The sequence below is a fragment of the Aspergillus viridinutans genome, assembly GCF_018404265.1.
Source record: "Aspergillus viridinutans IFM 47045 DNA, scaffold_7, whole genome shotgun sequence".
Classification (NCBI taxonomy): domain Eukaryota; kingdom Fungi; phylum Ascomycota; class Eurotiomycetes; order Eurotiales; family Aspergillaceae; genus Aspergillus; species Aspergillus viridinutans.
This window is the reverse complement of record NW_025091223.1, coordinates 895,587-921,840: the sequence shown is the minus strand read 5'-3', so window position 1 is coordinate 921,840 and position 26,254 is coordinate 895,587. Positions and strand designations below refer to the sequence as shown.

Below are 26,254 nucleotides of genomic sequence, written 5' to 3'. Positions count from 1 at the left end.
TTTGGCTTTGTTAGACACAATTGTCCTTGAGGATCTTCTTTGTCCGCTCTCCAGTTGAAACAATCACCATTGTTCAAGCTGTGCCATATTATCGCCAGCACGCAGTGGCTTACTCTGAGAGAACCACCCAGGACGTCGTTCTTTTTAACCCCAAGTATTCTTGTTCTTGTCGGTGCACTCGCAGGGTCTTTGTCGTTCGTCAGCTTCGATCGTCCAGACCATCGTAGTCGCTCCGTAACAGCTTGCCTGGTCTCCGCATTCCTGTCGTTTCCCAGCCATCAGAAGTGTTTACATCATTGGACGGCATTTGAACTGCGTAAAAACTGCATTGCCTGCTGTCGACTCTTCCTGGCTGAAGAGTCTCTTCACATCGACACTCTTTTCTGTTTGACTTCATTTCAGCTCCTCGTCGTCGGACTACAGGACCACTCCCGACTCCGCCTTATCCAGTCCTTCCCATGGACGACCTTCACCAACGCATCACTCCCCGCGGTCATGGGATAAACACTACCTACGTTTACGAGTATTCGAGAGGCCTTAATGGGGTCAATATTCCCAGAGATGTCATAATCACGCGAATCATCTACTGGTCTGTTATCACCGGAGCCTTGGTGGTTTTCTGCGGCCGGATTGCCCAGATCAGCCATGCCTATCTGCGACATATTACCTCCTTGACGGCCAGTCAAAGACAGCAAATGTTCTGGAGTGTCGAGGAGTCACGCTTGTGGGCAAATATCAAGAAGCACATTCTCTACGCACCTCTGGGTCGCAAAAGACACAATCGGGAAATCCAGCTGTCCTCGGCTATCAATGTGGGTACCTTACCGTCGAGGTTTCACTCGATCCTGATTCTGCTGTATGTGGCAAGCCAGGTGGCTTATTGCTGCTTTTTGGATTATGCCGTGAATGAGAAAGCGGCTCTCGTGGCCGAGCTTCGTGGCCGGTCGGGCAATCTGGCCGTCCTGAACATGGTGCCTCTGTTCCTTCTCGCGGGTCGCAACAATCCCCTGATCCCACTCTTGCACATCAGTTTCGATACCTACAATCTTTTGCATCGATGGCTGGGCCGTATCGTGGTACTCGAGAGCGTCGTCCACGCAGCGTCTTGGGCGGTCAATGCGTGCGATGAAGAAGACTTCTCGCGCATGCTGGTACGACTCACTAATACCCCATTCTTCACCTGGGGTCTGGTTGGTGCCGTCGCGATGGTCTTCCTGTGTCTCCATTCTCCCTCGCCGATCCGCCATGCTTTCTACGAGACCTTCCTACATCTGCATCAGCTTGCCGCCTTCCTGGTCTTCATCGGCGTCTATGTGCACCTGGACCTGGACAATCTTCCCCAGATCCCCTGGGCCAAGGCCATTGGTGCTATCTGGCTGTTTGACCGATCAGCGCGGCTGCTCCGCTTGCTGTACCTCAACTTTTCACTCAAAAAGGGCACGACGAAACTGGTCGTCGAAGCGTTGCCCGGTGAGGCCTGCAAGGTGACCTTCCACCTGCCGAAGCATGTCCGCATCAACCCTGGCGGTCACGTCTTCGCCTACATCCCGAGCGTCTCCATGTGGATGTCCCACCCCTTTTCAATCGCTTGGGTCGAACCGAACAATTGCATGACTCCTGCAGCCGCGCCGGACAACGTCATGAGCCCCACGACCCCGTCGCTCCTGGAAAAGCAGACCGCCCTGGACCTCGATGACTACATGAGGGGCGATCAACAACCCACCTCGGTCTCCCTCATCGTTGGCGCCCGCCAAGGCATGACCCGCAAGCTGTACAACAAAGCCCTCGCCGCCCCGCGGCAGACCCTCTACACCACAGGCTACATCGAGGGCCCCTACTCTTCCCACGCCTCCAACATGGGCAGCTACGGCACAGCCGTCCTCTTCTCCGCCGGCGCCGGCATCACACATCACATGCTCTTCGTGCGCGACCTCATCATCCGCGCCGCCGAGGGCCGCGTCGCAACGCAGCAGATCTACCTCATCTGGTCCGTCCGCAACACCGAACACCTCACCTGGGTCCGCGACTGGATGGACCAGATCCTCCGGCTCCCCGGCCGCCGCGAGATCCTCACCGTCAAACTCTTCGTCTCCAAACCCAAGAGCAGCCGTGAGATCGTCTCCCCCAGCGCCACAGTGCAGATGTTCCCGGGCCGCTGCCGGCCGGACGTCGTCTTGAACGAAGTCATCCCCAAACGGATCGGCGCGACCATCGTCTCTGTGTGTGGGCCGGGCGCCTTTGCAGATGAGGTGCGCGCCGCGGCGCGAAATAACATCGGGAAGGGCGCGGTGGTCGATTTTGCCGAGGAGGCGTTCACGTGGTAGATCCTGTTCCAGCTCCGGCTGCATGTTTGAAGGCGTTGACGTGTAGATTTTCGAGGCTGTCCTTGTACGGGCTGTCAATTCGTTTTTTCTATCTTTTCTTTCTCACTGTCCAAACATCTCCTTACCTTATTACCTATCTATGTACATTAATTTCAGATTCCTTGTGCATTATTCTCTCATTCATTATTTGTCGCTGGTTTGATACAAGTTGTCTGGCAGTATCTTTGTGACCTGGAGCCATCTGATACACAGTCAGCTTGTTACCTTGAAACACAAAACTCCGGAGGACATACCTATTGATCTACATACATCAATTTCAGGTTCCTACAGCATACTTACGTTATTTTAAGGAACTTCATGTAGACTAGATGAGTTTCACATTCTGTCTATATTCTGTGTCACCGCTGGAAAGTGTCCGCAGCAATCCAAAATTAAATACCTGAAAGGAGAAGAGAGCATAGTCAAGATCGGTAGGGTATGTCCAAAGAAGCAAAGGAGAGCAAAAGTGTATGTGCATGTGTCTAAGCGTCGTACACGCGAGCAAGCCGTGACACGGAGTCTAAAGTCTAGAGTACAAAATTGTGCAAGAATTAGGAGGCGCATATGCCGTATAACTGCAAAATTGAGAAAAAAAAAAAGAAGCTAGAAGGGACGGAGGGCAGGCTCTCACGTCGAAGCCTTGGTTCTCTTGCCCTTGGGCACGCGAGCAAGCCAGTAAATGAAGACGGCAGCGAAGATGTTAAAGATGATGAAAGCCCACATGATGCCAAAGTTACGCCAGGCGTCCTTGTAGTGGCTGCTGACGGCGCCGAGGAAGGTGTCTGTGCTGGAGATGGTGCAGAAGGCGCAGTCGCTGGTTGCGGAGGGGTCCTCTAGATAGCCGCCCCTTTGTGAGATGTAGTCGGCCATGTAATCCTTGCAGGTCAAGTTGCCTGGTGGGTCGAAGTGCAGGAGCTCGACATCCTCGCAGACTGCATATGTGCCTGATACACCAGTTGACAGCATGCCTGATACAAGGTAGGTGAACGGCGAGACGCGGTACATAAAGATCCAGAAGCGGGGGAGGGATTGAGGGGGGGCGAGGACACCACAGAAGATCAGGCAGAGGGAGAAAAGGAGGTTGGCAAGGTTGCCTCCGGTCTCGGCGAGTTCGATACCGGCGATCATCATGTGCGCAAAGGTGGAGGTGAAGAGGAGGAAGGACCAGATAAGGAGGAACATGAGTGCTCCGCGTTCGTGGACAGAGTTGGTCGGTTCGGCGTTCCGGTACAGCCCAATTGGGTAGTACCAGCAGACGAAGATCAGGACGGCCATGAGTGTATTCCACGGAAGCTCAACGATGATGTTGGCGGCCATGAATGCCTTCCAGGAGTAGGTCTTTGAGGGTCTCTCACGGACTTCATACAAAGACCGTTGGGTGCAGAAGTTGGGCATGATCTGTTGGACCAGGTTACCGAAGATAGTCATCAGCATGAAAATACTGAACATCTGGTTCTGGAGACCCTGGGCACTGTTCTTGGCTTTGAAGAAGGAGAAACCGATATATAGAGCGGTGAGGACGCAGAGTGCGGTCTTGGAGTAGATGTACACAGGCGTCCGCCAGTATTGCGAGAATACACGAAGCAGACATTCCCACAGCTGAACGGTGAAGGGGGCAGCGAACTCGTTGTAACTGCCGGGGTCGGCCTTGGACGCGTCAATGGGCTTCTGCGAGAGGGTCGATTTCAATTCAGCAAGGTGCTCATGCACTGCTTTGCGCTCGGGACTGTCCCACCACACAGCAGGCCAGTCGATGTCACTATGCGAACCGGGAGCGGCACCAATCACCTCAAGCATCCATTCGGCGGGGTTTGCATCGGCAGGGAGCTTAGGAGCGCCATTCCTCTCAAAGTAGCTGGCAAGAGTAGACGACTTCTCTCCGATTTCACCAAAGTAGACAGTCTTGCCACCTTTGGCAAGAAACAGCAGACGATCGAATCGTTGGAACAGCATTGCCGATGGCTGATGAATAGTACACAAGATAGCTTGGCCGTGCTTGGTAAGAGTGTCGATCAGATCGAGAATGGACCAGGAAGTTTGACTGTCGAGACCAGAGGTAGGTTCGTCAAGGAAACTAATGTGCACGACACGAAACGCGTCTAGCCCACAATGGGGACAGACGCAATACACTTAGTCAGTAATTTGCCTTAGGCCATGGTAATTTGCCTGAGGTCACAACTTACAGAAGCAACTGCGGCTTCGCTGCGAGTTCGACTCCAATTGTAAGACGTTTCCGTTGTTCAACATTGAGACCTGGTTCGTGTCAGCCGGGTTACAGAAACAGTAGACAGGAGACATACCTTCTCCAGGAACACCAACGACTGCATCCGCGTAGGATTCCATGCCAAGCAGCTTGATAACCTCTTCAACATAGTCAATTTTCTCCTGGCGGGGAACATGAGCGGGCTGCCGAAGTAAAGCACTGAAGCGGAGCGCTTCTCTGACAGTCGTGGTATGTAGATGCAGATCTTGTTGCTGCACATAGCCGGTCTTACGCTGGAAAGACTGATCGCGTGGGCGACCATCAACCAGCATTTCACCAGATACGACACCCATGGTTACACGGGTCGCGAGCACATCCAGAAGTGTCGTCTTACCAGCACCGGAGACACCCTGTTGACAAGATTAGCTGTGAGCACTTTTGGGGGCCGCGCTTGTAGTAGTCGTCAGCTACATACCATGAGAGCAGTGCAAGTACCGGGCTTGACCCAGCCGTCGACATGATCAAGAATACGGCGCGGTTCGCCCTTGATCTTGATATCGTAGCACACATCCTTCCATTGAAAGATTGCCTCCTGTCTCTGAATCGCCCCGGTAGCCTCTTTGCCACTGGACTCGTCCGTCTTCGCAGCGGAAGACACCTCAGGGCTCTTCTCGACGTCATGGGAACCGGTGGGCTGTGCGTGGCCTCGTCGGAACAGTAGTACTTCACCCTTGGACTTCGATTCCGAGATGTACTCGGTCGCAGTCAAGTAGGTGAACATGAAGAAAACCATGAAAGCAATCATGATGCCCAGGTTCCTCCACTGGTGGCTCTGATAGTACTGGAAGCTTTGGTGGAGGTAGTCGTCGCCTTGGACGTAGCGAGAGCCGGAAACTGAACCGACTGTCGAGCAGACCCGATTCGCCAAGGGCTCGTTGTTGTATGCGCCGCCTGACGGGACGAATCCAGAGTCTGGACACAAGAACTGCCGGTTGTGGAATTCGTTAACCATTAAACTCTCAAATCCGTATGCGATGGGATCGATATAGTTCATCCACCGCGACCAGCCAAGCATATTCCGTGTCGGAATCGTGAAGCCGGTATAGATGACCAGACCCAAAATGAGGATAGCGGCGGGCACCAGGGCCTGGGACAGAGTCCGGGACGTAGCAGCCATCGTACGGAAAAGCATGGACATAGTTAATGTGGTGACGAAAGAGAAGAGCAAGAAGACGAAAAACGCGCCCGGTTCGCGGCGAAGATTTGTCATGAAATAGAGTGTAAGGTTGAAGATGATGGCGTTGGTGATCTTATAAGGCATGTCGCAGAGCATCGAGGCTATAGCTTCAGCGAAGGGGTGATACATTGCGTAGCGGGATTGTTTCTCAACAATGGGACGTTGGGCGTATAGTGTCAAAATCTGGAGACAATCAGCTGGTTGTGGTAGCACCGCATTAGCCAAGTGGACTGACCTCGAGGGCACTGGAGAAGGCGTTAAGCAGCACGGCAAAGAAAAGCAAAGCACCACGGGCGTAGAAACTGCTTGTGTCGTTCGGCAGGTTGTAGAAAACACTTCCAATAACCAAGGCCATGATGAAGTTGCCAATCAACTGGGACATGGTCAAACTGGAATCACCCTTAAGACGTTGGAAACCACGGATCATGCACAGCTGGATCTGCTGCCATACGGAAATGGTGTAGGGGGATTTGACTCGCCTGCGGAGAGTTTAGCACATGATACCTGAGTTTGAGGACGCCTCTGACTTACTGGTTTTTCGCCTGCATTGCTCTGCGGGACTCGATGAACTTTTCGAGCGACGCACCGCCAATTGGGAACTCCTGATCGTACTCTTCGATTTCCCTCATCAACTTGGCGTAAGCTTCACTGCTCTTCCAGGCTCTTACGAATTCGTCAGGGGTCTGTGGGACTTTGCCCTCAAACCCGGGCTTCACCACACGCTCGGAAGGACTGGTGAGAGAAGTCAAGAAATCAGCGGTTGTCTGACGTTCTGGACATGCAAATCCCATGTTGGTGAAGAATTCCTTGGCTTCGTCGGTGCGTCCAAAGTAGATCTGTCTTCCTTCGTACAGAACAGTCACTTTGTCAAATACCTACAGATCGAATTAGCGCTTGAGCAGCGGACATGGGTAGAGATATGCTACTTACATCGTAAGCACTCTGGGAGGCTTGGTAAATAGCCACAGCAACAGTAGCGCCGGCGTACTTGGTCATCAGGTTCAAAGTCTTGCAGAATTCGAGCGCATTCGCACTGTCCAGACCTCGGGTACTGTTATCCCAGCACTGCAGCGGGCTTCCACTGAGAGTTGCCTCAGCGATACTGACACGCTTACGCTCACCACCACTGACACCGCGGACGAAGTCGTTGCCGACTCTTGTGTTCATGGTATGTGTGAGGCCAAGCATGGCCATGACGACATCGCGCATGTGCACGGCATACTGTTCTCTGGAGACGCCAGGCAGACGATTCCGAGGAGCACGAGCAAGCGCAGCGAACTTCAAAGTGTCCCCCACGGACAGCTGCGGGAAATGCACATCAGTTTCGGCAGTGTAGATAGCCTCACCACGGAACTGCTTGCGCATCTGCTTGGACGAGATACCCTGATAGTTCAAGTACGACTTCTCATCCATGAAGATACCGTTCATTTCGCCGGAGATGGTCTTGAGGAAAGTCGAGCATCCACTTCCAGGACGGCCCAGAACGACCAGCATTTCACCGCTCTTGACAAGACCATCAAAATCGCGCAGGATTTGGATCTTCTGCTTGCCGGTACCCATGACATTGCGGACAAGGGTGCCAATTTCCAACGCCGAGTTGAACACATCCTTCTGATAATCGGTCGGGCTACCATAGCCATGGACACTGAGATTTTTGAAAGCAACACCCGCCACACGCTTGGGATACCGTTCAGGATCCCGGGATGAAAGCGCGAGCAGATTCTTCATCCAGTTCTTGGCTTTGAAATTCGGGCTGAGAGGATTCAGCGTCGAATCCTCCTTGGTCTCGAGAAATGGATTCTCGACATTGCCACTAGTTGAAAATCTGGTCGATTGACGGGTCAATCGGCGTGCCAGGCGGGTGACTTCTTCCGCTGCGACATCCTCATCGCCGATCTCCTTTGACCGTTCCAGAGCGGTTTCGTCAGTGCTGACACTGGCGGCATTGTTATGGTGATTGGATTCGACCCTGGCAATTTCTCCTTCCTCCTCCTGAGCTCCTCGACCTGCCACTGCACGCTCTGGGTTGAGATTAGGATTTATCGTCCCTAAAAGAGACATGATGGCTGATTGGGTGAGACACTCAGTCTCGTTTCGGAAGGGATTGCGTCACAACGGGCACACGCATAAAAATTCGAACGCACCACCACAGGAGGATGAGGCGAGTGATATATAAAGATAGATTAGAGGGAGAGATTGACAGAAAGATGGATGAGGGGGTCGAGATGGAGATATAGAGGTAAATAAACTAAAATATAAGATGGACCCCGTAACGCCGTCACCATTATTATAAGATCGTATTTGAATACGCCTTTTCCTCCCCCCATTTTCTTTATGCAGTAAGAGTCTGGGCTTCCAGAATGATGACTAGCATTAGCGAGTTTAAGGTCCAGGTTTCCCCCGTTTTCTCGACTACCAGATCAACCAATGACTGGCGCAGGATCCTCTCTTCTCCCCTTGGAGTTGACGAATCGGGTCGCATACACGGGATTACTCCGAGCCCAGCTCAGGGACGGGAACAAATGGGCGATTGTCTCCGTAAAATTCGAAAAAATATGTCCATATGAATCCGGCCGGACCACGGATCTTGCAATAAGCGAACGGTAGCCTAATCGACACTACGGAGTATCCGTATAGCATTCATAATTCGTTCTGAGTCCTTGAATGCATTCTATCAATCAAACTGCGGCTGATCCGTGATGAGACCAGTTGTACCAGGGTTAACTTCGGAACTGCTGTGAACAGATGCTGTTGATACTTTTTGTTAATGTTTATACTGTATAGTAAGGTACTCTATACGTGGCAGTCTTTCGGGTTGGTTCTCTGCCGATATGCACTCTGTACAAGGTTTCCTACAAGATGATTCATGATGAGTGAAATGATATTCATGAATGCCAAGACATGACTTGCAATCAACAATTTCCTGCGGAGACGCAAGCAGACATTTATTTACGGAGTACATCCACTAGGTAAGAATGATATGAAAAATGATATGCCTCTAAAATAGACCAGATCATAGAAAATATATCTATAGAACAGTTACTCTGCACAAGATGACAACAACTCCAATATGACACCTTAGGATACTAACCCTCCGGGATATGAGAAAAACGTGGCAAAAACTCCGCTACCAAGAGAGGAAATGCTGTCCAGAAAGGGGCATCGGAGAACGCAAGTGGGGCGGGATTCTGGTGATCCGAAGCCGGCCTCGCCCCGTTACAATCTCTTTGTTTCGGATCTGGCCACCTCCGAGCTGATACTGCATTATTGCATAATTCCAATCCAGTCAGCTATGTAGGAATAAAGACGCGCTGATCTTCGGAGATTAATCTCGATATCTCCTGCAACATGCATAACATCGCCTTGAGATCCATTAACCGTGACTCGAAACCTCATGCAAAAGTCACTGGAGATTCTCCGTTGCGCGACGTGTCTGTGATCAGCACAAAGGATTAATCCTGTGTATCTACGGAGTGGTGCTCCTACGAAATCATGTCAAATGAAATCATCTATACGGAGTACTGGAAGCATAGACTGCCAGGATGACCCTGCCATACCTGCATAGCCAAGGTTGAAAGGTCTAAATAATATCTCAGACTTACGTGTTTGATATTCTCCGGACGGTGCCGCAGTCTGTAAAGTCTACATAAAATAGAGTTACCTATGGATCATAAACTCAAATCTATATCCAAGCTCGTCGATATTCTGGGATGATCACGTCGATCCCATAGTGTGACGTTGTGGCTTGTGGTAATATGAGGTAGACTACAGGGTTATTCGATGCAATTGTCATTTGAGAGACTTGAGAGTTGAGACAGATGATCTAGATACATCTGTCATCTATGACGCCCACGTCGATCCGGTATCCCGTTGGCGCTCGGGATGGCGTTCGTGCAGGTCTCCGTGCGCCTTGGATACGAGTTGCAACTATGCGGGGAGCAACGAGCATAGCTTTGGTCCAACTTGGAAGGCTATGGCTTACTACTCGGTTTATGTCGTGGTGGTGTCAATGCAGTTTATGCTCAGCTGCGACATTCCAGTCAAGCACGTGGCATGCTGGACATGGCACTGAATGGATATGTATGACGCAAAGCTTAAGATATCAGACTGTCATGTCAAGGATAAGGTAGATATGAATATCGTTTTTATCATCATACAACCATTACGACACGCGTTAGGGCAGTGCGCCTGTCTACCATAATGTCATTATCAATGCCATGTACATCAACAGTCGACCTCCAACGTGCCTAGGATGCTTCCTGCTCTTCCTCGTCACTGTCATCAATTGGTTCCACAAGGAGATTCCCACCGCGACCGATCTTGTCCCGAATCGATCCGCCAACTTCGACTTCATACACCGTCCGCGGCATAGGCGACACAAGTCGGAATTCGTATTGATGTTCGAACCCGGCGGGCTTTTCCACTCCGGAAGGCTTCCCCTGTGCGCCTTGCAGAACTTCGTAGCACTCGACAAAAGCGTAGAGCTCTTCAATGTGGGCCTCAGGAGCGAATTTGCGAATGACACGTTCGCCCGAAGGTAGCCGGATACTGATGCGGATGGGGTCCTTGACCTCGGGCCCAGGCTCGTCCTGAATAGACGCTGCGCGCCATCTCTTCCATTGCGCAATGTCGTGGAGACGTTTCTCCTCAGCCGCTTGCCGCTCGGCCGCCTCTTGCTCTGCCCGCTGCCGAGCTGCTTCAGCTTCCCGCCTCTGCCTGGCACGCTCGCGGTCGATAGCCAGTGATCGCTCGTAGGCCGAATCCTGCTGCTCCCGAATCGTGCGCGAAGCCTGTTGCTCTGCTCGCGAGGCCCGGATTCGTTCAAGAGCTTCTTTGTTCTGTGAAATCGCTGCTCGGAGCTTCTCCACAAACTCTGATGGCGATGTTGTTCCAGAGATCCTACAAACGACGGACATGGCAGTTGAAGACACATTGGGAGTGTGAACAATAACAGCCGCAAAAGGGAACTTCGTGCACCGGAGGGAGTTCGAGACTTGATATGCCTCAGAATCTTGGACATTGCCTCCCCAGACAATCACTTCATTCTGAGGGTCTTTGATGAACTCAAGGACTTCCCGCGAGAGTAGTGTGTCTCGGACCCACGCGTTTGTATCATCATGTTCGGAAGAAAGAAGAATCACTAGGAGGAATTTCAAGTCCCGGTGGGCTTTTTCCAGCGCCATATTGTAACCATTTTCCAGAAATCCCACAGCATTAGACCCGTATTCCTCCTCAAACTCCCGGATGAACCTGGCAGCTGTATCCTGAGGTCCAAGAGGCCGACGTCCATAGTTATGGCGTCGAGCACCCTGCAGAGCTGGGTTCGCGGTGGTATTAAGTAAGCGAGGCAGGAACGGAAATAAGCTGCTGAAGAGGCGGAATGAGGTGCAAAGTAATCGATATATGATGTTGAATGGAGTAAACAGTAGCGCCAGCAAGAAAGGCGGTCGGTAAACAGAGTTGTCCTCGGACTGAGTGACGATCCGAGGAGCAGGTTCTGAAGCTCGAGCGGCCGGGGAGAATTGCGCGTTCAGGTCATCGTTCATGAGATTTCGGGTTTGACGGGTAGGCTGGGGCGGAGGCGGATTGTTCAAAGCAGCGCGAGCTTCTTCCACGGGGTCAGGTCCTTCCCCATCGAAGAACTTGGAGATTGCAATCTTTGCAGTGATTGATCAGCATCACTGTTCAGTTCCCGATACCTCCACGCTTAGGACGTACCTGGACGTTCCATTGGGATCGGCGTAACAAAGGAATAGCTTCAGATGGTTCTTGGCTTGTCACGGCGATATAGGTCTCGAGAGCAGACTTTTCGCTGTCAGATAGCTGCGAGATATCCAGCCCTGAAGAGGACATAGTTAATGAGAGTCGTGATCCATACAATGACAAAGTAAATGAATGTTCTCTAGGGAAGTAGTGGCAGTCGTATGCTATCGCGGTGTTTCAAATGGCGGGCGACCGCAATGTTGCACGAGCTCCCCAAGTTATCGAGCAATAGGCCTCTGGCAAAAATGAACAAATTGAAGCCCAAGATTCGATATCGGTAGCTAAGAACAGCACAGTTGAAAGGAGACACTTTTTACCCAAGTGGTGGCTAGCTGTCCTCTTGGAAGCTCCGTCATCGCCAGGTCTGGGTACTTGGCGCCGGAGACGCGCGCTTCAGGCGGTTGTTGGCCCGTGCACCACCATTACGAGAGGCCAACCAAGTCGAGTACTAATCAAGTCTCCCCTCTCTCCGCGGTTCCTTGCTCCCCCCAAGTTACCTTAACGGCCTGTGCCTTTTACGCGGCCATCCAGGGTGCGATATTGTCTCGATGCCTATCGTCTTTGCATAGTGGGCCATTGCCTAATATTGCTCGGTTGTATAGTCTCCGATCTGTTGGGGTGGAGAATTCCGCACCGACAGTCTGACCTCTGCTTCTCACGAACTGCCTTGGCGTAATCCCCTCGACGTTCAGGGAGATTCATCGCGGTCGAATATTTCTACCTTGGCATAGAGGAATGCGGTCTCCTCTCGATATATTCCGTCGCCATACTTTCTCATGTTATGATTCAATGGAGATCCCTTTGCGCTGATCCCCGCCAAATTGGATAAAGACATACCATGGCTTCTGCAGGGAAGCCTGCTTTGGATGATTCCCGACGCGGGACGGGGTCGCCTAAGATAAAGGCGAGAGGTCAGTTTGACTCGAGAAGGACCTTCGAACAGAGAGTCTCGCACATTGGAAGCCTCTTCGAAGTGACAATGGCCAGGTGTTATGCGACGCGAAATTGCTGACATCATATCTCCTCTGACTCTAGAAAATGCAAAAGACACTCTTTGTCGCAATATCACCATATACGGTCGGTGTCGGTATGAAGATAAAGGTGCTGCGCTTGCCCCTCGTCCATTTGCGCGTTCATAGAAACCATGAGCTTCTTCTAACCTGGGCGTATCTTCGTGAAGGTTGCGCTTTCAACCATGACCCCCATAAGGTCAATTCGTCATATCAATCGGACAGGTTGGGATCCCTTACATCGAACCCTTGCTGGCCCCTCCTCTTCTGATAAGAGGATCAAATCGACATTTGTAGACTGAGCGATAGCTTACGTGGAAGTGTTGGTAACAGCAGTAAAAAGCGCTTCAATGTCGACTCCCCCAGCTTCACACCCTCCCTCTTGTCGTCGAATGGATCATCCCCGACGAGCACACCAGCCACAACAAAGAAAATTACTCCAATATCTCCAAAAGCTGCAAATGCAGCTCCGTTTCAACCTAGAAGTGTCATTTCGCGTAAGGCTCAATCAGTCTTCTAGTCTCTAGGTGTTCTGCTAATGGGAGAAGGCTCCAATGCCAGTACTCCTGGCTTGCGACAAGACACAGTAACTCCTGACTGGACTGTAGCCGAAGTACAGGAGTTTGTTCCCCAGGGTTTTGACAATTCGCACCTGGTAAGTCGCGCCTTCCTTGGTTTAAGTCGCGGGAGCAGAATCATATTCACTACTTGTCTGTCCGCCCACCCATCTCTCTTTGCCTCGCCTTTCCAGTTTCCTTTCCACCTCAACTTCACGCACATAGGGTCAAATTGAAAGAGCAAAGCCTTTATCAATCATCCCCAACAATTGCGCATTGAGAAAATTGACACAGGGCCTACCACAATCTACTCAGGATGGGGCATCCGTCCGCTGGCATCAGCTTGAATGCTCTTGCTGATGATTTTGACCCTAATCCCCTTCACATTCCTCCTGCTTTTCCCTCCCCCTTTGGGCATCGCGCTGGACATTACACTCCCACTGAAAGCAGACCCATACCATCTGTGGAATCCTCTTGGCCTGGGGCTAGAAGGCGAAAGCGCAGATCTGGTGTACGTTTCTCAATCGCTAATCGCCCGTTTCAGGCTGCTCTTCAAGGAAATGGCAACGGCCCTATCACATCTACGAGCGCGTTCGATCCTTTCGTAACGACTTCGACTCCGCTATCCGCAGGTGGAGCTGTTGGCCCCGTTCAGCCAAATCCATATTCTCATGACACTGCAGCGGCACTCGGTGGTGCTGCTTTCTTTCCTGGCGCATCTGGCTTTCAACAACCTGTGAGTTCCTTTGCCGTATCGAACGATGGCGCCTATCCGATTAACATCTTGGCGACAGGTTCAATACCATCTGTACGCTCCTATCGGCCCTCATAGCCAGAACACTCTGGGGTATCAACGCAATGTCCATGATTTGTTCCTCCCTAATGACTTCCGCGAGGAGCTGCAGAAGAAAGCGGCAGCCACGCTGCAAACACTGCCGAGTATGTTGGCTTGAGTCCTCGAATAATTCATCCATGCTAAACGAGAGCAGATACTCAATTACCAGCTCAGATCGACTACTTCCATTCTCTTGTCCCGCTGGATTTGAACCACCAGAAGAATGCAACTATTTTTGGCTTTCCGAGTTGGGTATACAAAGCGCAATCCAGCAAAGATGGAAATTTTTACGCGCTCCGGAGACTAGAAGGTATGTATTCCGTCGTCATCCCTCATTGCTATACCGGAAAGCCAAGGCTAAGTGTCTCTCCAGGGTTTCGGTTGACGAACGAGAAAGCGATTCGATCCGTCCAGGCTTGGAAGCGGGTGTGCAACGGTAGTGTGGTGACAGTCCACGATGCGTTCACCAGTAGAAGTTTTCAGGACAGCTCGCTGATCTTCGTTACCGACTACCATCCTCTTTCAAAGACGCTCGCTGAACAACACCTTGGCACCGGCCAACAAAGGTTTCAAGGTCGTCACAATGTGCACATTCCTGAGCAGATTCTGTGGGGCTATATGACCCAGATTGCCAACGCATTGAAGGCCATCCATAGCAATGGTCTTGCAGCCAGAGTCATTGACGCAAGCAAGATCCTACTGACCGGCAAGAATCGCATTCGACTCAACGCCTGTGCTATCATGGATGTGGTCCAGTTCGACAGCCAGCGTACAGTTGCCGAACTTCAGCGTCAGGATCTGGTCAATTTCGGACAACTCATCGTCACGTTGGGTGCCAACACGCCGACGGTCATGCACAACCCTACTAAAGCTATGGAGCACTTTACACGTGCTTACAGTCCGCAGTTGAAGAACTCGGTATTTTGGTTGCTGAACGGCATGCAGAAAGATCAGGATCGAAACATTGACATTTTCATCACTGGTATATCTTCGCAGCTCATGTCGACTTTTGACTCGGCACTTCACTTGGATGATCAACTCACATCGGACCTGGGCCGAGAACTGGAAAATGGCCGTCTTGTGCGTCTCATGACGAAGCTGAACTTCGTGAACGAACGGCCGGAATATGAGCATGACAGGCAATGGTCCGAGAATGGAGAGCGCTATTTCTTGAAAATTTTCCGTGATTATGTCTTCCATCAGGTGGATGCGCAGGGCGACCCCGTCGTCGATCTGGGCCACGTGATCTCATGTTTGAACAAGCTGGATGCGGGAACAGAAGAAAAGATAACGTTGATCAGCCGGGACGAGCAGAGCTGCTTCATTGTCAGCTACAAGGAGCTGAAAAAGGCACTCGAATCTTCGTTCCAGGCGTTGATGAAGCCCGCAAGACGAATGCATTGAGCAACGCTGCTTTACCATGGTTGCCTTGCGGGAGACTGTTCATTTTTGTGTTTGACGTCCACGAATATGTTCTCTTTTCAGGCGGTAGGTTTTCGTCCTCTGCACGACGCTGTCTCTTTCCATCCATTACTTCTCATCAGAATGCGGCTGTCTGTATGAGTCATTGGATGAGAGGTGTGATGCCACCTTGCCATTCCGAGGCTTACTCTCGGCCAATATGTATTGGCAGGATGCGACGGTTTCGGATTTACAACCGTCGCTCGCTGCGCTAACAGGAATTCGCTGAGGTCGCTGTTGAGGAATTGTCCCGCAAACTATTGGCAGCAAATGACCATGACGTACTTGGAAGCTATTGGTGTGATCGATATACGAACGAGAATTCAATTGAAACAGTTTAGAAATATATTTGAAGTTACTGGCTATAGAGAATGTCCTGCATACTACATCCGCCTCTCTGTGCCTTCGTATAGCAGTCTGACTTTTAATATCAAGGAAAACAGATAAAGAAACAGAGGGAACTGCAGCCTGATGACGCTAAAGGAAGGTATGATCATCAGATCATCGGCAACTATTGCTGACCAGAATCGACCGTCAGGCAATCCTGTGATTTACAGTTCAGTACCATGAGCCAACATGTCATGCATCACTTCGACCTCGCCCTCGTCCTCGTCTTCTGCCAACCAGTCTCCGAGACGGCTTTTAAGATCCTCAACAGTCAACTCATCATCATTGCCAGTCCAGTCAGGCGCCGAATCATCGACCTTCCGAGGCGGGATCAGAACATGGTCGACGACATGCACAGTGCCGTCCTTGGCCAACGCATCCGCAAAAGCCACCCGCTGGAAGCCATTGATCTTCAGCGATGCATACGGTCCAAACCGGGCGACGTCGACCGCCACCTTCCGCCCGTGCAGGAGGGTCGGCAGATCAAGATGTGTGAAGCCCTTTACGCCAAACGGCTTGATCTCCCCTTCGGCCGTGTAGAAGACGTCCGAATATAGAGTCCTATTCTGGACGATGTGGTACTGCAGCAGGGCGCGCAGGTATTTCTCGCCGGGTGGGGAGAACAGGAATGCATTGATCTTGAAGCCGAGGTGCTTGAAGGCTGAGTTGGAGGGGGCGAAGATGGTGCCGCCGTGGTGGTGGGGCGTGCTTGATTCGTTGAGGGCGGTTGCTAGGCCAGTCTTGTAGAGGCCTAGGGTGAAGGTGCTGAATTCGGAGGGGACGATGGTCAGAAGGGTGAGAGTATCGGGCGGTGGGATGAGGATGGCGTTAATGCCGTGGATGATGCCGTTTGTGGCGCCCTGTGTATGGAGGTCAGTTGCGTCCTCTGTTGGTATCCCTGGGAAGTGAGCTGTTGGTTGTGGATCGGGGAGCTTACAATGTCTGCGGCTACGATGTGGCTGTAGTGGTTCAGTGTCAGGCCCTTCCATCCTACACGGACGGCCAGGCGCTGGGGCAGATCAGGGCCGAGAGTGGACTCGTTCAGGGTGGTTGGCACGGTGTGGCTGTGGAAGATATCTGAGGCCGAGTAGCGGCCTGGTGCAACGTGGTAGTGGAATATGGTCCGGATAACCTCCTTAGGGATCTTGGGGTGCTGATGGTCGTGGTCGTGGTCGGGATCACGGCCAGGACAGTGATGCGGGATCTTTGAGAAGGTCTCGTCGGTAGGAGCAAAGAAGGTATGGTTCGCCTCAGTGCTGTTCAAGAACTGGACCAGCTCGTCATCCTCGTCGATGATCTTCGCGAGAATGGTGGTATACTTGCTGGATTTGATCAGTTCGTAGATGGTCTTGTTGAAGGAGGGATGATGAGGCGGGAAAGGCCGACGTGGATGCAGGTACTGCGGCAATTGCTTGAGATCTTTGGGAAGATTCTCCGCGTCGGTGGGATGTTCGAAGAAATTCGTAATCCAGGAGGCAGCTTCAGAGGCACCGGACTGCAGCCTTTGGGTGTTGAATGCATCGGAGGCGAGCTCAAGGGCCTCGTCTAGGGCATTTCTGAAGTCGGTTGCGGCGTCCTGGATGGAGGATTCGATGGAGGAGAGGAAGGATGTCGAGTCCTTGTTCACGCCGTTTTTGTTCGCATCGAGCTTAGCAATGTCACTTAGAACCTGCTCATCTGGGATAACGATGGCGGCACAGAGCGAGAGCACTGGCCAGAGACGGTAGAGCTTCATATCGTCAGTCGATAACTTTTCTTTACAGACATATACACAAGAAGATAAAATATGATATAAAACTCGAAACTGTACTTACGAGTGGCCACAGATCATATTTAAGGCACCTCAATCACATCATGACATATAGTATGATGACGGAGCCGATGGTGGAATCTCCGGAAGCGCTTACAGTGCATAGATCAATCAACCCAATCAAACAATCAAGGGGCGATCGAAAAGATCAGCCAGACTTTCATTGAACAAGGATGATTCCATGAATATCCATCAATTCCCATGCCAATGACAGTCTTACCCAATCACTTCTAACCCCCAGGCAATCGTATTCGTACTTGAGCCTGGCCCAGTGGACCTAGATTAGCTTCGGGCTGTGGAGATTCCATGACGACAGCGACAACGGCAAATAGCGCCAATAGGCTCTGGGCTTGTTGCATAATAATACCAATATTGCTTAAGATGCATAATAAGGAATGGTGAATTCAGTCTTGTTTCAGTGAGATGCTGTAGACTCGTGGTTGTTAGTGTGAATCATGCTAAGTGGATACTTACTATCCTTGAGGACCTTGACGGCCTGGTATACTATTAGATGCCTAAGGTATTCAGTACTGATGATGGTGAGGATTTCCGATGTCTCCCACTAACTAGACCACTCCCAGCAATAAGCATCAATTGAAAAATACTTCTAGAAGAATATCCGTATGTTTCTTCCAGTGACATATACGTACTTCGCCAATGCTTGCAGCGCTGAAAGCCAAAAAGATCAGCATCGGATACTAGACAGCCATGCCTCTTCGTCCAGGGATAATGCAAATTGGTAAAGTCGGCAGACACTCTCCACAATGAGTTTTAATAAAGCCATTTGACGCTTTCGGTAGGCAGAGATCCACCTAGGACCTTATCAATTCAGCTTCTCGAACACAGATGTGGTCGGCCAAGATACTACGATTGGTGCATGTCTCTGCCAAGCACGATAGATTTGTTGGCGCGTTAATTCATGAGTTCAAAGTATTGTGTATCTATTACATGACATTGTATGCTGGATCAAAGGCAGACGCAGAATATGCAGTCATCCATGAATCCCACATTTGCATGACTTGGAAATCCCATCCACCAGACACAAGCACATCTTCATGCTGCAGAAGCCTTCGATGTATATGCGAAAGGGTGAGGACTGACTCTTCGATTTCTTTCACTGGTTTGTCAAAGGCGATGACCTTCCAGGACAAGCTCTGGAGGACGAGAGACAAAGGAAAGTGAAATCGGAGCCGATAGCGCGGGCGTCGTGTATCACAAGTTGTCCGCACTTTCTTCACGGAGAGCCTGACGAGACGACACAAGACGAGAAGGATGTTTCACTTTCTTAGAGGACTGATACGCTCGCCTAATCTATTCTTCTTGCTGGACGAAGGGATTGGCGATCTCCTCGCTGCCGTCGGCCGGAGAAATCAACACAATCAGAGTGCCGCGGGCGACGATGAGACCAAGGGAGCGGGTAGTTTCATTTCCCTCGTCATCTAGATAGCAGGCGTTAAATACTTCATCCAGCTTTGAGATGCTGTTCAGTCACTTACCACGCATGCTTTCCTTGACATCATCCAACACCAGGTTCATGAGCTGATCATAACCCTTGAGCATACCGCTAACTAGAATTGATCTTAGTAGGCAAGAAGAACAATCAGTTGGTGATAAACTCACCCTCTCGTCCTCCGCTAAACTTCACCTTCACCTCCTTGTCCATATACTTGGACAAATCAAGAATGTTCTCCTTCTTGGGTTTCTCCTGCTGCTGTTGCGCACCGCCACCTGCACCGCCACCCCTGTGCTGAGAGGAGTGAGCACCGCCACGACCGCCAGACCTGTCGTGACCTCCGCCGCGGCTACGACCACCCCGGAAAGAGCCTCGTTCGGACATGGCTTGGCTAGCCTGGATTGCCTGGTGATCTGATCTAAAGAATTGGTTTATTTAATTGGGTGTTGATTTTTAAATGGTTTGATTTTGGTCTGATCTGGCTTAATAATAAAATGTTAAAAAAGGTTAAGAGAAGAGAGGGGATGGAGGTGGGACGGGGAGAAAGACGCGCGCGGAAGAACAAGAATGAGGGGGGATCTGGAATCGATGGATGGATTGAATTGGACGCGGTGTGCTGGCAGGTTCAGGAAGAGGGGCGTGATCTGACCTTTCTGGGTAGTTTCAAGCCGGCTGCCCTGGCTCTCTAAAGTGCAGGATGACCCGAGGGGTAGAGTAGCACCAGTGAGGGGAGTCACCTGCAACTTACAGGCGAGATAACTGTGATAGGCGGAGGTTGAGTATGAGTAAGGTAGCTGTGAGTATGAGGGATTTTCGAAGAGGGGACGAGGGGTCAAACAAAACAAAAATGGGTGGTAATAATAATAGGTTCTCTATTGCCCACACATATGGAGTACAGAACTAATCACTGGTGAGAGCAAGAAAATTTGGCCTAGTCACTTGACATTTTGCGTTCTGGCGGTACCTATTGGCCTTTCCCCGTTGAGTACCTTACCCAGGTTGTCAGCAGCTGGTAATCTTACCTTGATATTCTGTGTCGAACAAGCCCGTACCACAAGAATACTCCCGATGTATTCTGCGCTATACCGCTTTCGCTACCTGTTTTGCTGCAACACAGTGGAGTAGGAGGCAAATGTCCGACATTTGTTGGATCAAATTGCCAACCTTAGGCAACAATTTTATACGCAGAATTTGTATTACTCCTACTGTATTGTTACACGAGACGGGCGGAGCGCAACTTCATTCCCCTTTGGTGTCAGTAAGAGTCTCCTGCCTTTGAATGCGAGGCCTTAAAGATATGATCAATAGACTCTGTACTTCGTGCTCTCAGTTGGGACACAAAGTATTGGATTCCACTTTGCCTGGGACCATCTGAAAGGATGAGCCTACTCGTGAATGGACGTTGTAGCGATAAATCCCTCTTGTCGCGTCATTCCGACAACGTGTCTGGGCTGCCAGGTCCGTTGACCCAGTCCGTCCGCAAGGGGTTCTGACCAACTGAGGCCACCGTTGGCTTCAAGAACTGCTAATAGAGTGCTGTTCAATTACTGCAATGACGACTTTTGATTATCTGTACCTATTAACTTTCATGTTACTCCTTCAAGTAAAGATTCTCCCGTCTTCTACTTTATACGAATGCTCCATGATCCTGCGTAATTGGGAGGAAATTCTGGATGCCTAGGCCAGGTAGGTTACCTACCTAGGTAGTGCTGGGCTGTACAGTAATTACCCGTCTTTTCCGATTTTCCGAGCCACAACGAATGGCCAGCGGAACAGGCCGGCGGGACTCCGCTCCCTGACGTTTGCAAAGAATCCAGCTCCCATCACATCACAGTCAAATGGAGCGCATCAAAATGAGCCTGGACGACGCGGGAAACTTTTAGAATGTTGTCAGGCCTCTGATTCTCTTCTTTCCTTTGCGTTCTCGCCAGTAGTTTGATTCATTACTTAATGATCATCATCCCTGTTCTATAAGTCTGCATACATTACTGTTCCGATCGCACCCATCTTTAGATGTGTGGCCTAAGGCATTGATTATCTAGAGTGTACTCCGTAGAAGGACTCCGAGGATGTCCAGTTCCGCCATCCGCGCCATCACCACCCCCATCTTCGTTTCCCATCGTCATCAGGTATTTGTGGCCATTCAGATGGTCCAATAATAGCGCCCTTTCATCCTTGTTCGCTCTTTCTGACCGTCCATCCCATCCACCCTTCTTTGTCCAACCTGCGCTTGTTAGAAATATACTCCGAAGGCCCTCCTATCTATCCATCTACAGATAACAGTACTCCTGGCCGTACTCCGTACCTACCTACCGACTACCTAGCTCTATCTACCTGTCAGCTTAGATACCCAACAACGAGTAATTGGCCTGTCACTGTGTCGCTGCCATCCCGTCCGCCTCTCCACCTCCTCGGCGTCTTCCTCTTCTTCCTCTTCCTCCTCCTCCTGTTGTCCTTTCCTCCCTCTCCCTTCCCCCGGATCTCTCTGGCCCCCTTTTATGTCCTAACATTTTTCTCCAAACGCTCATCTTAGCTGCTGTCGTTTTCTAATTCTTTTCTTCTGTCGTATCTGCTCCGTCTCTTTCTGCGTCTTGCATACTCTCCGCCTTCTTTTCACCCACCCTTACTCCATAAGTCATTGTTTGTTGGGGTTCCCTATTACCTAACTCGAAAGATTTCCTCGCAGCCCAGTGGCTACTTTGGAATCCGCAGCTGGAGCCTTATGCTCCGCCGTCGCTCACCATCGATCGCCATTTGACCTTTTTTTCCCTCATCGCCTAATTCTCTCCATCCCCGCCAGCGCTCGATTTTGTGGTTTCGATTTTTCCGCGATAGCATCAACTCCTCTCTAAACCTTTTCACCATCTTTCTCATCATTTCACCTATCCTGCTCCCCTGGGTGAATCACTGGACCACACACGTTGCACAGCTTCATGGAGTCCAGACCCCCAGCGGCGGCAGAGCCGTCGAACAAACGGCCCAGGTCGCCGTCCGGCGACTACTATCCGATTGCTTCCAAAGTACCTAAGAGCCATTCGAACCATCTCCAGATTAACTACCTCGCTCGTCAGTACCCGGACAATCTGCCTCTAGTCTCTCTCGATGATACTATGCCAGCTATTTTACACCTAGTCGGCGAATATGACGGCGTGCTTCATCGCCACGAAAGTATCGCAGGTAACCTCGGCGCATGTCCTCTGGGACCCATCTTGATCAAGCGTTTCGAGCGCCTGTTTGACGGCCCTCCTCGTGTGCTCAAGTCGCACGGTAAAGAACCCCCTAACATCACCTGGTTGGATGTCGTCGAATTTGCCAAGAGCAAGCCGGAACAGTTCAATCTGGAGAAGTCGCGCAATGGAGTGCGCGTCTGCCAGTTCTATACCAAGCAGTGTCGAGTTGAGATCAGCGAGGAAGATTATGTGCTTATTGCATCCGGGATGCCACAGAAGATGATCCCGCCGCAGCCGATCATCGAGGACGAGGAGAAAGAATTGGGTGCGCTGGAGATCTTGGAGAAGAATTTGCAGCAGATTATTCAAGTTGCCGATCAAGGTTGGTTGATGACTCCCTTCAAATGCGTTCATGCGGTCTCCTTCAGTGGCGCGAAGCTTACTAGTGTGTCCTTACTGCAGTATCGGCTCGAGCTAGACAGCTCAATCATCGTTTGAAAAATCGCAGAACGGCTATTGTCACGCGCCGGGAAAATGACGTCTCTCTCCAGGCCCATCACCCGCCCCAACCCCATCAACTACCACAATCACAGCAGCCTCGTTCGCTCAGTCCGATTTGGCGCGAGGCGACTGGCGCGGTTCCAAACCCGCTCAATGGCAATCCTCCATCCAACGCTCACTCTCCCTCCACTGGATTTGTCGCAGTGAATACCGCCCGTATGAATCCCGGAGAACCTCCCGTGGAGGAAAACGCGCTGTCGTCGCAGTTTATGTTCTCCCACTCAAACACGGACAATGTTACCATCATCAATGGAACGTCCATCAAAGGCGCATCTCCTACGACACGTGCCGAGCTAATGAAAAAGTTCTTCACTACGCAAGATCGGCAAGCGCGCAGCTACGAAGAGTCAACTGGATCAGCTAACCGGCAGTCGTCGCGGCCGCGGCCGAGAGTGTCGGACGCTGGGGAGTACAATATGTACACCTCCGCACCTGCTACCGTCGCGATCCCCAGTACGCCGTCGTCATTACTGCCTCCGCCCAAGGCCAACCATATGGAGAAGGACGATGGCGGTCCATTCAAGTTGGAAATGGTTGCCCGCATGGAGGAGTTACAACGGGGAGAGCGTATTCTCCCACCCTGCGATCGCTGCCGTCGGCTTCACATGGATTGTTTGAAGAATTTGACCGCATGCATGGGCTGCACGAAAAAGCATGCCAAGTGTTCCTGGAAGGATGTCAAGGAGGATGAATTGCGCGAGGCGCGGTCGGACGGCGCAACTCGTGAGCTCGGAGACAGCGCTCAGTCGAAAGACTCTCCGGCTGCCCACACTCCCGCCTCGGCTCCAACCCCTGGTGCCGTGTCAATGAACACCACGTCTGCTGCACCGACCCCAGCGTCTGTGGCTCACGCTCCAGAGCACGATCGGTCACGAGAGGAAGGCGGCGTGGCCTACAACAGTCGGAGAGATTCCGCACCCACGGGGGGACCCGCGCCGGGGACCCCATCGCTCAAGGATACCGCTCCCCGACGTGCAATGAGTGAGATCCATGGTAGCGCGGTGGGAAATCACGACAGACGCGTCAGCATCAATCGCAACAACGATCCAGTGCCTGATGACGACGATCCGGACGCCAACTCCCGGCTCATGCAAGCGATCATGGACACGGTGGACCATCATGCGCGAGTGGCCGCTGCGGTCAAGGAAAATGGTCATGAGCAGATGAACGGTGATCGAGAACGAGAACGCAAGCTAGTGAGAGCTTAAGCTCGTTTCTTTTCTTGGCCTTGCGACTTGGTTTCGTTTCTTTATACTTTCTGGGGATCTGAGCAGGCATCGAGATCCATGTTTGATTAGGTGAACAATTTCTGTACTTATCCATTGAGTCTGTACTGTTTGAGCGAGTTCAGCGGATATCCCTGGGTGATTGTATTTGGACTATATTCTCTATAAGTTGACAGTCTGGCATCATGCGACTCAACATAACGATTCGCGTAGAGAGTTATATCGGCTAGGACTTAACCGGCAGGAAAAGACATTACCCGTTTGACGCAGAGAAGCACAGCTGATGCGATGGAATGGCACTGACGCAGCTGTATCTCGATGAAGAATTGACTGTGCACAGATAATAATGACTACTGGACCTGGGTAGAGTTACTTATGATCATAATCACGATCACCTCATCTAAGGCGAAGTGGGACACCCCGCAAGCACCCTGGATCTGTCGGATTTACCGAACGGCATGGAAAGCTGAGAGGAGCCTGAGGCGGAAAGTGGCATGCCTGAGGCTGCACTGATTGGTGACCGCATGTTGACCGCTCTCGAGCCGAAGTCGGCAGAACGACAAAAAGGGGAACCAGGCCTGGGGGAATTCCGACCGCCAGTATGGGTACGATGATGATGAAGATGATGATGATGATCTTGTCCTAGGTGGAGCATGAGAGTACCCCTCAGGTAGTTATCTCAACAAGCTTCGGAAATAATAGTCTTTGCGGGGTATTGCCGATTCTTCGACCAGACCAATGATGGACCAGGTCCATCAAGCAAGCCCTTGCTTATACAATTATTACCCATCAATCCATCGGCTCCTCAGCTCCCTCACGGAACCGGTGGTCATTGCGGGGTGGTGTCTTCTGGTGCCTCGTTGGACAATAGGCTGATGGGTCTGGTCTATTAAACCTCGTGGTTCCCGTCGTTGAAGAGCCTGAGCATTCATCTCGTCTTTAGACTCTTGATGATTGATTGTTCTGTTGTTTCATACAAAACATCCATCATGGACCCCTCACAAGTCAAGATCCCCCCTATGAAAGACCTCACGGTCGACAACATCACCGAGAACGTCATCCGGATCAATTCTCTCTGCGAAGATGAACGCATGAAATACGTCCTCGAGCGTCTGGTCACGCATCTCCACGACTTCACCCGGGAGACCCGACTCAGCTCCCAGGAATGGATGACCGGCCTCACCTTCTTGAAGGAGGTGGGCCAGATCTCCTCCGATGTACGACAGGTATGTATCTACCCCGGCACATAGTCAAAACATGCGGAGAACTAACGCAAGCGAAAAAGGAATTCATCCTTCTCTCCGACGTCCTCGGCCTCTCCATCCTTGTCGACTCAATCGACCACCCCAAGCCCCGCGGCTCAACCGAAGGCACCGTCCTCGGCCCCTTCCACACCCACGAAGCCGAAGAGATCACCCAGGGCGGCCTGATGTCGCACGATCCCAAAGGCGAGCCGCTCCTCGTCGTCTGCACCATCAAAGACACAAACGGGAACCCGCTCGACGGCGTCAAGATCGATATCTGGGAGACCGACTCAACGGGCCACTACGACGTGCAGTATCCCGGCCGCGACGGGCCCGACGGGCGCTGCATCATGCGCAGCGACAAGGACGGCGTGTTCTGGTTCAATGCTATCACGCCCGTGCCGTATCCGATCCCGCACGATGGGCCGGTGGGTAAGCTTTTGAAGAAGCTGCATCGGCATCCGTATCGCCCCTCGCATATGCATTTCATGTTCGAGAAGGAGGGGTATGATCATTTGATTACGTATGTTCTTTGTTCTTCTTTCTGTCCCTTGTCGGTCCGCAAAGTGAAACGGGACTAATGAATGAGGCAGTGCTCTTTACCTCCGAAACGACCCCTACGAGACCTCCGACGCTGTCTTCGGCGTCAAAAACTCCCTCGTCGTGGATATCGGCAAGGCGGGCCCCGAATACGCAAAGAAGTATAACGTGCCCGAAGACCACGCCTTGCTCACCTACGACTTTGTCCTCGTTACCGACCAGGAGACCGCTGATCTGCGCGCAAAAAACTCCAAGGTGGCGCTGGATAAATTGGGCCGGAAGGTTCGCATCGTCAATGGGTTACCGGTGCCGGACCTAGATTGAAGAGATTAGCTATCTTTTGCACCTTTGTTTTTTACCTGTACATATTGAACTGTCTTGCGAGATGTGATCATGAGTATAACACGCATTATTCATTACAAGAGTCGTCGCTG

General features: G+C 51.4%; 8 protein-coding genes across 8 annotated transcripts; 4 read left to right on the top strand and 4 right to left on the bottom strand.

The window, feature by feature from the left end:
* Positions 1–458: 458 nt before the first annotated feature.
* On the top strand, positions 459–2,324 carry Aspvir_008807 (ferric reductase family protein; the record flags this gene model as incomplete). Its single annotated transcript, XM_043271964.1, has 1 exon — positions 459–2,324. The coding sequence occupies one exon, from the start codon at positions 459–461 to the stop codon at positions 2,322–2,324; it is 1,866 nt and encodes a 621-aa protein (XP_043127899.1).
* Positions 2,325–2,990: 666 nt separating this feature from the next.
* Positions 2,991–7,864, bottom strand: Aspvir_008806 (pleiotropic drug resistance family ABC transporter; the record flags this gene model as incomplete). Its single annotated transcript, XM_043271963.1, has 7 exons — positions 2,991–4,437; positions 4,547–4,616; positions 4,664–4,976; positions 5,042–5,986; positions 6,039–6,282; positions 6,335–6,678; positions 6,734–7,864. The coding sequence occupies 7 exons, from the start codon at positions 7,862–7,864 to the stop codon at positions 2,991–2,993; spliced, it is 4,494 nt and encodes a 1,497-aa protein (XP_043127898.1).
* A 2,186-nt stretch (positions 7,865–10,050) lies between these two features.
* Aspvir_008805 (clathrin-mediated endocytosis regulator UBX3) lies at positions 10,051–11,656 on the bottom strand (the record flags this gene model as incomplete). The annotated part of the gene is made up of 2 exons (XM_043271962.1): positions 10,051–11,460; positions 11,522–11,656. The coding sequence occupies 2 exons, from the start codon at positions 11,654–11,656 to the stop codon at positions 10,051–10,053; spliced, it is 1,545 nt and encodes a 514-aa protein (XP_043127897.1).
* A 1,793-nt stretch (positions 11,657–13,449) lies between these two features.
* On the top strand, positions 13,450–15,372 carry Aspvir_008804 (PAN-complex poly(A)-binding subunit PAN3; the record flags this gene model as incomplete). Its single annotated transcript, XM_043271961.1, has 5 exons — positions 13,450–13,644; positions 13,678–13,869; positions 13,928–14,072; positions 14,123–14,278; positions 14,342–15,372. The coding sequence occupies 5 exons, from the start codon at positions 13,450–13,452 to the stop codon at positions 15,370–15,372; spliced, it is 1,719 nt and encodes a 572-aa protein (XP_043127896.1).
* A 608-nt stretch (positions 15,373–15,980) lies between these two features.
* Aspvir_008803 (fasciclin domain-containing protein) lies at positions 15,981–17,551 on the bottom strand (the record flags this gene model as incomplete). The annotated part of the gene is made up of 2 exons (XM_043271960.1): positions 15,981–16,676; positions 16,754–17,551. 2 exons carry the CDS (start codon positions 17,549–17,551, stop codon positions 15,981–15,983), a joined length of 1,494 nt encoding a protein of 497 aa, XP_043127895.1.
* Positions 17,552–18,937: 1,386 nt separating this feature from the next.
* Aspvir_008802 (putative small nuclear ribonucleoprotein (LSM7)) lies at positions 18,938–19,463 on the bottom strand (the record flags this gene model as incomplete). Its single annotated transcript, XM_043271959.1, has 3 exons — positions 18,938–19,065; positions 19,123–19,194; positions 19,247–19,463. 3 exons carry the CDS (start codon positions 19,461–19,463, stop codon positions 18,938–18,940), a joined length of 417 nt encoding a protein of 138 aa, XP_043127894.1.
* Positions 19,464–22,012: 2,549 nt separating this feature from the next.
* Aspvir_008801 (Zn(II)2Cys6 transcription factor domain-containing protein) lies at positions 22,013–24,018 on the top strand (the record flags this gene model as incomplete). The annotated part of the gene is made up of 2 exons (XM_043271958.1): positions 22,013–22,631; positions 22,712–24,018. The coding sequence occupies 2 exons, from the start codon at positions 22,013–22,015 to the stop codon at positions 24,016–24,018; spliced, it is 1,926 nt and encodes a 641-aa protein (XP_043127893.1).
* A 1,007-nt stretch (positions 24,019–25,025) lies between these two features.
* Positions 25,026–26,144, top strand: Aspvir_008800 (intradiol ring-cleavage dioxygenase; the record flags this gene model as incomplete). The annotated part of the gene is made up of 3 exons (XM_043271957.1): positions 25,026–25,262; positions 25,322–25,803; positions 25,874–26,144. 3 exons carry the CDS (start codon positions 25,026–25,028, stop codon positions 26,142–26,144), a joined length of 990 nt encoding a protein of 329 aa, XP_043127892.1.
* Between the last annotated feature and the right edge of the window lie 110 nt (positions 26,145–26,254).